This window comes from Lampetra fluviatilis, chromosome 1 (assembly GCF_964198595.1).
Source record: "Lampetra fluviatilis chromosome 1, kcLamFluv1.1, whole genome shotgun sequence".
NCBI classification, from domain to species: Eukaryota; Metazoa; Chordata; class Hyperoartia; order Petromyzontiformes; family Petromyzontidae; genus Lampetra; species Lampetra fluviatilis.
The window spans coordinates 31,654,149-31,664,974 of record NC_136275.1 but is presented as its reverse complement, the minus strand read 5'-3'; the positions used below and the strand labels follow the sequence as shown (position 1 = coordinate 31,664,974).

Genomic DNA, 10,826 nt, shown 5'->3' with positions numbered 1-10,826 from the left:
TTCACAACAACAACAAATATTAATGCGAAACAATAACTTCATTGCAGTATTGAAAACAACGTCCCCACTATTCCTTCATGCTGTAATGCTTCACGGTACTTAGTAAACATGCGTCCTAAGAGGTACAAAAACACTCCTTAAGATGAAATTGTCCATTAATAAAGAGACCTGAGACTCAAATGTTGACTTAAAGCTTTCGTGACTGCAGGAATTAACATTCTTTGGGTCTTTTGGTAAAGTCACGTAGATAGGTTGAAAGACGATCGCTTGTGTTGTGATCGAAACGTAGTTTTATGTTATTTTCTTTCAACCTATCTACTTGACTTTACCGAAAGACCCAAAGAATAAGACCTGAGACTCATTGAAAATTATTTCCGGGTAAGTAACTAACATTATGTTTAATGTTGGATTGCATTTAGCATTAATAGATGCAAAGTAAAAGTGTCACTGTTGTAACTCTTGCTCGCCTGAACACTTATGCCCATCGGGGGTAAGGTTACAGAGACTTCCTTCTTGAACAAAAATATCTTCATTCGAAATCTTTATGAACTTAAAAAATCATCAATTACTCACCGTATGTGAAGTAACTTTTTTATATATAAATGTATCCCTTATGGAGGTGATTATATAATAGGTCAGGAATCTAATATGTTCATGTAAAGAATAATGTAAAACCAATGACATAATTTCCCCCCGTATATTTACGACTATAATGAGCCAAGAATGTCTGTGTGTCTCGCGCGTGACGTCACTCCACATGGACAGCCCCCCTCATTAATAATCATGAGCAGGTGACGTCACTCCACATCGAACATTAATAATCATGAAGAGGTGACGTCACTCCACATGGGGGGGCGAGGCGCCTCCCCCCCCTCCTCAACGTCAACTCACAACCCTTACTACAAAGGCAGAACCCTCACGTCACGCGATCTCCGTAACGCTGTTGAGACATTATTTGGGTCTTTCGGTAAAGTCACGTAGATGGTTCAAAGAAAATAACATTGACGACATAGAAGTAAAAAAGACGTCATTATGAACAAGGGATTATAACCTTTATTAATTAAATAGGTCTGTGTCACCGCGCCCTTACAAATTGCACACGAATTGATGCAATTAATATAACGTAGCGCTCTGCTTTTCGCTTGCAATTTTCAGATTTACTGCAATACACCCGTCCTTGGACGGGCAAAAGGCTAGTTGGTATATAGTATATAAGTATTAAAACCACGACCTGCTCTTTTAACGAACACGTAATGGGCCGATAGTACATCACATATGAATATATCGCGAGCTTCTTTGTCTACAGTATCTACAAATATATTGGATTTGTATCCAGCAGAAGCTCCTGACCTCTCGTTTTTACATGTTGAAATTAAAATCACTCGAACACGTTTAGTTTAAAGGAAAAAGAGATTTAGAAAATCTCATTTTGGCACAAAGCCAAAAAAAGATATTTCTGTTGCATAATGAGCCACGCTGCATCCCCATCATAGGACGAAAGACAAAGACGTCCCTTATAGCCTTAACAGACTGTTGGGGCAAATGCTGTTCGCGAAAACCTATGGAAGCCGGAACAGCACACAAGGGGTGGGTGGCCAGCACCACGGCCGGCTGGCTTTGTCACCGCAGTGGCGATGTTCACACAGCGCACCAGATACTAATTTTGAGGCTGAGTTGACCTAACGGAAGCCCAGGTCCGGTTCAGATAATCGTCACCGGTGTTGGACGTGAGCGGGAATTGAACTTGGGCCGGCGGGTTCGTAGCGCAGCGTAGCGCTAACTGCTACACTACCGCTCCCCACACACACACCACCACATCCCCTCTCACAGACATCGCGCCTCTCAGCCAAAAGTCCCGACAGACTCCACACAATTAGAGATGTTTGCCTCAGTGGTAGTAGGCATGCAATATTTATTCACTGTAAATTAGCACAATTCACGGTTGTGATTCGTTTGAAGAATACATTCCTTGTGGTCTATTTTTTTCATCTAGTTTGTTTTATTGTTTCAAAGTTGTGGTGTGTAATTTGTACCGCATTGTTCCATGTATGAGCGTCATACATTTTCAAAATAATGAATTCAGCGATTCCACATTGGCAGTAGTGCACAAAGCACAAGCAATAAAAACTAAATGAAGGGATGGAGGTAGGGATCGATAGTGAGGTAAGTGGAGGGAGGTTGATATGAATGTGATGGAGGGAGAGAGATAGCTAGAGAGAGTGAAATCTTTTGTGAAATCTTTCATTTAAAAAGAGGGGGGTTACATAAAGCAAAGCATTGAAAGAAAAAACAAAATGATGAACGACTACACCGAGCATATTCTTGTTTCCTCTGATCGAAAAAAGGAAGGGAGAGATGGAAGGAGGAATGAATAGAGGCAAAGAGTATGGAGTTATGTAAATGAAGGAAGATAAAAGGAGCTCAAGGTTGAAAGGACAGACGAATGAATGGAGAGACAAATAGAGAGGCAGAGCGATGGTGAGCTGGAGAGATAGCGAGATGAAGGGAGAGAGAGGAGAGATGTGAAGGGATGGGATGATTGAGGGAGCGACCGGGATAAGAAGATTGAGGAGAGAGAAGAATTTGATTGAAAGGCAATGGCGTTATGTATTTATGCATGTTGAACTTCTTTCGCACCGTACGTATCCAATCGTGATAATCGGTGGTGCGGGGGAAGGACTGCAAACTAAACACAAACAGCTATTCTAAATAAATTAGTTTTCAGTCTAGATTTAAAAGTACACAACTCCAGCGGCTTCCTAATATCGGAAGGAAGAGCGTTCCAGACGGCCGCAAAAGCGCATCTGAAAGCGCCGCGCGATGCAGTGGCCGTCTTTGTTCGATGGTTATCCAAAAGCCGCTGCTGGGAGGGGAAGGGAAAGAGAGTTCTGAATGCAGGGCTGTGTGAAGGGAGGGAGGGAGGGATTGAGAGACGGCGGGATGAGGAAGGCAAAGGGGATGGAGGAATATTGAGTCATCGATGGCGAGTTAAGAGAAGCGAAGGGAGGGAGAGCTGGTGGAGTTGGGAGGAGGGAGGGAGGGAGGTAGAGAGAGAGAGAGCGAGGGGAGGGCACAGCAGGCAGTACTGCCCCCCCTCTCCCTCCCCGTGGCTCCCGGGTGCCCTGGGTGACGACGCGGTCCGCTTCCCCCGTCCGCGATGACACCACCACTCGAACAACGCAGTCGGTGCTCGCACAGCGCCGAGCTGCGCGCTCGCGACAAATACGAACCCGCGACCACCGTTCCAGCAGCCTGTGGGCATTGATTCGTCGATTTTGATGGATATGTATCTGAGCTGTATGTGAACTACTGAGGGTGCATTTGGTTTAGCAAGGGCTTACGGACGGACTAAAGAGTCAAGCGCTGCCTGGTCGGTGGGGTTTCTATAGCTTCTTGTTGTTGTGTGGGCGCGGTAGATATACCACATTACGCAGCGCCGATTATAATATATAGGGGCTGTGTGTTCTAGACAGCGTTGGGGCGGCTTGGAGGTTCTCTGTGCCGTGTGTCCGAATGGGCAGCGGCGTCTCGAGGGTTGTTCGCCCCCATCGCCGTTGCGTTCCGTAGCCGCGGGACCATCGCAGGGACGTGCGCCTTGGCCACGTAAAATGCGTCAAATCCGCGGGCGGTCAAACGCGCATCGTGGGGTTCTTGTGATGGTAATTGGCGAGCAGGGTTAGTCGCTGTTCTATGTTGGCACGGCTTCTGTGCTCTCTTTTTTAAACCCCGAGACAGAAGGACACAGTCGACTATACAAATGCGCGTTGCGCCATTCTCTTGACGAAGAACTCCGAAAAACACAAAGCTGTCGTGCACGGACAGGCGGGCGCGTGTGTGTGCACTCACGCGCGTATAGGCCAAGTAGTTTTGTTTCACGCGCATACAGTTAGGTGTATACGTATACATCCATCATATCACTGTGTTTGGGGGACGGAGACCTTCACTCATAGCTGCTTCAGTCAGCCAAGGGGACCCACCCCTGGCTGCTAGTTGGTCACCAGAGAAGGGGCAGCATCATCACCGGCCACAGCTGCGAGCTGTGAACCCATCTCATGGTCCTGGATTTGTGAAGAAGCAGAGAGAAGATGAAGGACAACGGAGAATCCAAGGATCATCAGCTGACGGTGCGTGTTTGCTTGTGTGGTTTGTTCATCATGATAAGCCCTTAATTATATCTACCGCTGAATGAACGCTTCCCCAAACGATGTCACAATCTCTAACGGGCTTGCGATGTCACAGTCCGTCTGCTGTGAATGAGCTTTTCACCGTTGTTCCATTGTGGTGGTGGGGATGTTTTTACTTGGGCTGTCATTCAATCACCTGTCTCATCCATCGACCATCATTCCAGCGATGTGTCCTGCCCAAGCCAACTTACTTTGCTTCATTACGAATTATGTTTTCGATCTTGCTTTTTGTTCACCTCTTTGCTCCGTAAATTTAATCCATATCCACCTTCCATAATTGCTCTACGTCGTCACATACTGATGCGTTTTCCAGTTGCCTCCCTCTCAAAATGTTGCTTTGTTTACCAAACTTGTTACACGACTTTTGCATAACTCACATGTATCTTGAGCCCAGCTTCGGAGAATTGTTCACGTTCAGTAAAGGCAAACCTAACAATGTTACGGGTATGCTCCGAGCCTTGTGGATGGCTTAAGCCAATCATCACCTGAAAACAAGTATAACCCGTAAAAACAAAGTTTTTCACTATAAATCCTTTATATGCGTGGCAGCGAACTTAATATAAAGGATTTACAAGTAAACCCGTAAAAACAAAGTTTTTCACTATAAATCCTTTATATGCGTGGCGGCTAGAGTCTTCTCGTCCTCTGGCTTGAGATGGCTGCCACCTATGGGTCAGATGATTGTCTGCCAGTATTAAACAATTGGTAATTAAATATTTAATTTGTTTTCCCTAAACAGTGTAAAATTTTAGAATTAATTTTCACGAAAATTAATTGTCACACACAACGAGTCTGTGTGGAAAATCTCAGCTCGATTGGATCACGGGAAGTGGGTTAAAAAACGACCGAAAGATTTGCACGGTCGTAAGCAAGCAAGCACGCAAGCACGCAAGCAAGCAAGCGAACTTAATATAAAGGATTTAAAAAATATATTCGCCTGTGGAGGACGCGGGGATCGATCCCGCGACCTTTGGCATGGGAAGCGAGGGCGCTACCAACTGCGCTACTCCGCCACGGCCTGTGGAGGGGTATCGCTCTGGGCTTTTACACTGTGACGTTCAGCCAAAGCCATGAATGAGTTCTATTTGAATATATGTAAAATAATTTGTTTTTGCCTAAAAAGTGTAAAATTTTGGGAATTTTTTTTCACGAACATTAATTGTCTCGCACAACGAGTCTGTGTGGAAAATGTCAGCTCGATTGGATCACGGGAAGTGGGTTAAAAAACGACCGAAAGATTTGCACGGTCGTAAGCAAGCAAGCACGCAAGCAAGCACGCAAGCAAGCAAGCGAACTTAATATAAAGGATTTAAAAACGGCAGTACTTTGCAGGTGATGTGATCCAGGAGGTGGAAACAGGTCCAGAGTTTGCCTGCTTAAATAAATACTGATATTAAGCACTGGCCAGGAATGATGGGCTGACATTTCAGTTCTCATTATTTTTTGATGAATAGATCCAGATTACTTTATGTTTTGTGAACGTATAACATGTGTAACGGCAAATATATGGAGTGGAGGGATACAAATGAAACGAGTTATTGTGATGTCTTAATAGCCTGGTGATGATTACATTTGCTGCCGGACAATTCAATTTTCTACTCGGTTCAGTCAAAGTGCCTCCCTGCTCAAATGAGCATTGATCAGTGCTAATTGCTGTCGGAGGCCCTAAAGCAGCAGTGCAATTCCAAATTCATATGATGGGGGGGGGGCACCGTTGACCTCCCACGAAGTCAGTCATTTTATTGACACTGAATAAATTGTGGACTAGCTCACACAAGTTACATTTCTGCGTGAAGCGTTGTGCCACATCAGCAGCTCATATTCGACGCAATAGTTACATGTTAATCCATTGCCATAGGAAGGACCTCCTTACGACTTGTTTGACCATATTTCACCACGCCGGGCAGTGTGGGTTTGTGAATGGGCAGCCCAGGACTGGTTTAGATATCACTCACCACTGATGTTATCCGTGGGTGAGAATAAAACGCAGGTCGCCGGGTTCATGGCACGTGCAAATCACGGTGTCACCGCTCCACAGCAGTAGGTTATATCCTGCAATAATGTAAATACAGTATATACACACACATTCAGTCTATGCACACCACTCCTCCCCATATATATTGGTTCATAAATACTGAAGATGTACAATATAATGAAACACCACCGTGCCACCCCAGGTTATATATCCCGTGTAGACCATTTCAAAACTGTGGCCCTGTTCTGCAGTGAATGTGTGCACGCATGGTTGACCCTCCTGGTTTCCTCTCCACCCTCTCCACCTTGTGGAACCCCACTTCTTGATGCCTTGCCCAAGCATGATACATGTGACTTGTATTTTTTGTATCATTGTCGACTTGCTTAATTTTTTTCTCTTTTTTTGCACTGTTTTTGTATCGTTCGCTGTTGCAACTCGCTGATCCGCCCATACTGAACATCTGTGAAAACAAAGCCTCATAGCTCATCGGATTCCTCCTTGATTCTAAATAAGGATTATGATTCTGAAACTCTCCCAACCACCATACCTTCCCCCCCCCCGTATCACCCCCACCTCGTGACTCGTGAACAGGTGGCTCTACGCATCCGGCCCATCAACGATGCCGAGCTGGAGGAAGGGGCATCGGTCACGGCCCACCGCGTGGACGAGCAGGTGAGGCGGCGAAGTTAAAGGGGAGGGGGGGAGGAGTCTTTAACGTCCTCGCGTAGCCATGTCGGCGGCTCCGCGCTGAGGTGGGAATCGAACTGCGGACTCCACTGCGAACTGGCTGCGTGCTGACCGCTCAGCTGTCAGGCTGGCGATGCGCCGTACGTATGTACACTGTAGATTGAACCTGAATGCAACAACAGGCAGTTCTCAAGAAATGAGTTTTCAATCTCGATGCAAAAGTGCGTTGGTTGTGTGCACTTGCACATGAACACGTTCACACACTCACACACTGCGTTGCTGCCCGTGGCAAGGTGTGTTAATATGATGAATCACTCCAAATAAGCCGAGCGGCGTTTTATTTTTATTAGCTGCGTAATGCGCTGTGCATGCTACCTGCGCTGTCACTCCATGTGAAGCTTTTGGTATTCCCGGCCACAGTTATGCCCTCCGATTAGCATGGTTGGCTACGTACGGTGCGAAAGAAGTACAAAATGCATACAGTGAGGGAAAAAGTATTTTATCCCCTGCTGATTTTGTACGTTTGCCCACTGACAAATAAATGATCAGTCTATAATTTTAATGGTAGGTTTATTTGAACAGTGAGAGACAGAATAACAACAAAAAAATCCAGGAAAACGCATGTCAAAAATGTTATAAATTGATTTGCATTTTAATGAGGGAAATAAGTATTTGACCCCCTCTCAATCAGAAAGATTTCTGGCTCCCATGTGTCTTTTTTACAGGTAACGAGCTGAGATTAGGAGCACACTCTTAAAGGGAGTGCTCCTAATCTCAGCTTGTTACCTGTATAAAAGACACCTGTTCAAAGAAGCAATCAATCAATCAGATTCCACACTCTCCACCATGGCCAAGACCAAAGAGCTCTCCAAGGATGTCAGGGACAAGATTGTAGACCTACACAAGGCTGGAATGGGCTGCAAGACCATCGCCAAGCAGCTTGGTGAGAAGGTGACAACAGTTGGTGCGATTATTCGCAAATGGAAGAAACACAAAAGAACTGTCAATCTCCCTCGGCCTGGGGCTCCATGCAAGATCTCACCTCGTGGAGTTGCAATGATCATGATGACGGTGATTAATCAGCCCAGAACTACACGGGAGGATATTGTCAATGATCTCAAGGCAGCTGGGACTATAGTCACCAAGAAAACAGTTGGTAACACACTACGCCGTGAAGGACTGAAATCCTGCAGCGCCCGCAAGGTCCCCCTGCTCAAGAAAGCACATATATATGCCCGTCTGAAGTTTGCCAATGAACATCTGAATGATTCAGAGGACAACTGGGTGAAAGTGTTGTGGTCAGATGAGACCAAAATGGAGCTTTTTGGCATCAACTCAACTCGCCGTGTTTGGAGGAAGAAGAATGCTGCCTATGACCCCAAGAACACCATCCCCACCGTCAAACATGGAGGTGGAAACGTTATGCTTTGGGGTGTTTTTCTGCTAAGGGGACAGGACAACTTCACCGCATCAAAGGGACGATGGACGGGGCCATGTACCGTCAAATCTTGGGTGAGAACCTCCTTCCCTTAGCCAGGGAATTGAAAATGAGTCGTGGATGGGTATTCCAGCATGACAATGACCCAAAACACACGGCCAAGGCAACAAAGGAGTGGCTCAAGAAGAAGCACATTAAGGTCCTGGAGTGGCCTAGCCAGTCTCCATACCTTAATCCCATGGAAAATATGTGGAGGGAGCTGAAGGTTCGAGTTGCCAAACGTCAGCCTCGGAACCTTAATGACTTGGAGAAGATCTGCAAAGAGGAGTTGGACAAAATCCCTCCTGAGATGTGTGCAAACCTGGTGGCCAACTACAAGAAACGTCTGACCTCTGTGATTGCCAACAAGGGTTTTGCCACCAAGTACTAAGTCATGTTTTGCAGAGGGGTCAAATACTTATTTCCCTCATTAAAATGCAAATCAATTTATAACATTTTTGTCATGCGTTTTTCTGGATTATTTGTTGTTATTCTGTCTCTCACTGTTCAAATAAACCTACCATTACAATTATAGACTGATAATTTCTTCGTCAGTGGGCAAACGTACAAAATCAGCAGGGGATCAAATACTTTTTTCCCTCACTGTACGTGCATAAGTCTCTATACTTGCAAAACGCGTGGAACATCGGTGCCCGTTTGATTCATGCTGGCCTACCTACGATCCATTTAGGGTTGAACCTGGCTGGAATGTGTTTAGAGCTCACAGATCTTTTACAGATCTGGACGCAGGTGAGGCTGCTTTGGCTGGGTGATATAACCTGCATGTCCAGCCTTCACATGCACAAACCGTTTCTTTTTGGTCGGATAGAGGGGCTAAATGAGCATGGCACAGGCTGGCAAAGAGATGGGCTGAAAATGTGGAGCTGAGTGGACTTGCCGAAGACTTGTTCCGGTGGTGTCAAGATTGGCTTTGGTGGAGGAGGCTCGTGAAGGACGCTACTGGGCAGTTGGAGGCAGTCACCCTCCAGCAACAACGGAGGGCAGAGGAGCACCGCTCAAAAACGAGTAGAGCGCTGGGAGGCAAAATCACAGATAGTTGGCACAGTCGGGAGCACTGGTGGGGCATCTCCCAGTCATCTAAGTCAGTCAACCTATAACACCTGGGTCTGTCCTGTGACCTCCTTCCTTGTTAGCGATCCTTTGACACTTCATGTGGTCTGAAAGTGCACCTCGCTTCACACAAGTGCACAAGCGTTGCGGTGACGTCACCACCACTCAATGGCATAATGGAGGCTGCTATTGAACACGTGTGTGCTTTTTCGGTCTCCGATTTTCTTTTGTCATTTAGTGACCCAGTTAACTATTGCCATTGAGACTCTATCCTGGTCACTATAGTTCTCAGCTGGTTAAACAAAATAACATTGAAGTTGAACATATCTTATAGGCATTAACAATGCATCGAGTCATCAATTATAATTGATCTTTGTATTCAAGGTAAACTTGCATTAATTAATGCGGATAACAATTGAGTATATATCTTTTTTAGTTTTGTATACATTGTGATTAATTCATGCGACACCTGCAGCCTCTCGGGGCACTACAATGCACCACGATGTCAGGTTCAATTGTGTCCATGAAATGTCACGGGTCATTGAGTCGCGTTGGGTGACGAATAATTCGCGACGCAGTTCGCCGTGCTTTCAATGCAAGCTTGGGCTTCAACTTCCCCTTTGCCAATGAAGTTGCGCACTCATCCCATAGCCTGAATGTCAGCGGGGTGCACACGCGTCGACGTCGACCGATTGGCACCTAGCGCGGCGTGCCGCTTGCCACGCTTCTCCACGGACTGCGAACGCCACGAGGGTGCGTTTCCTTCCACCCGCTCGTGAGGATTTGTGAAATATTGAGCGGCAATATTGCACCGCGGAGAGGTACGCCGACTGGAAAATAAAACCGCGAGTGGATAGGTAATGAGAACATTGCTGTTTTCATCATAACACAGAAGTTGCGTGTTTAAGACAGACCATTAAATAACGTCATGGTGCCAAGAGACTGGCACTCAACAATGTATTATCTGCTCATTTTGTGTATTGTATAATTTATTAAATAGCTATTTACCTTGGCGTCCATACGCACTCTATTTAAGTTTCAATATAATAAAGTTAGCCCAATGTTTTGAAATACAGCCAAGGGGTAGATTTGCTGAGTTGCGTCGCTGTAATCCACAGTGCGGGGTGTCATTGTCAAGTTTTCCTCATCAAAGGTGTAATTTTTCACACCCTTGGTTTTTTTTTTATCCTCGGCTCTGCAGAAGCCTTCTTATAGATTACTTTGTTGGGTACGGAAATTAGGGACGGATTGATTAATCTCTTACACCTTCCCCCCCACCCCGTGATAATTACTACATCGTGAGCAAGCAAATATTCCATTATTACACAATACTCGATGTTCAAGCACATGTGTGTATGCTGCTCATTGGAGGGCTGTAGCCACCGTGGGTGTTGTAAGAGAATGGACACCCCTCCCCCTCCTCAAAGTTTTT

General features: G+C 45.8%; 1 protein-coding gene across 1 annotated transcript in view; it reads left to right on the top strand.

Moving 5' to 3' along the window:
- Positions 1–3,149: 3,149 nt before the first annotated feature.
- KIF19 (kinesin family member 19) overlaps positions 3,150–10,826 on the top strand; it is a 77,994-nt gene continuing 70,317 nt past the window's right edge. Inside the window, exons 1-2 of the mRNA XM_078860723.1 lie at positions 3,150–4,124; positions 6,751–6,831. Of these exons, the coding sequence (XP_078716849.1) occupies positions 4,086–4,124; positions 6,751–6,831 (120 nt within the window). The 5' untranslated portion in view covers positions 3,150–4,085. The remainder of the gene's footprint in view (positions 4,125–6,750; positions 6,832–10,826) is intronic.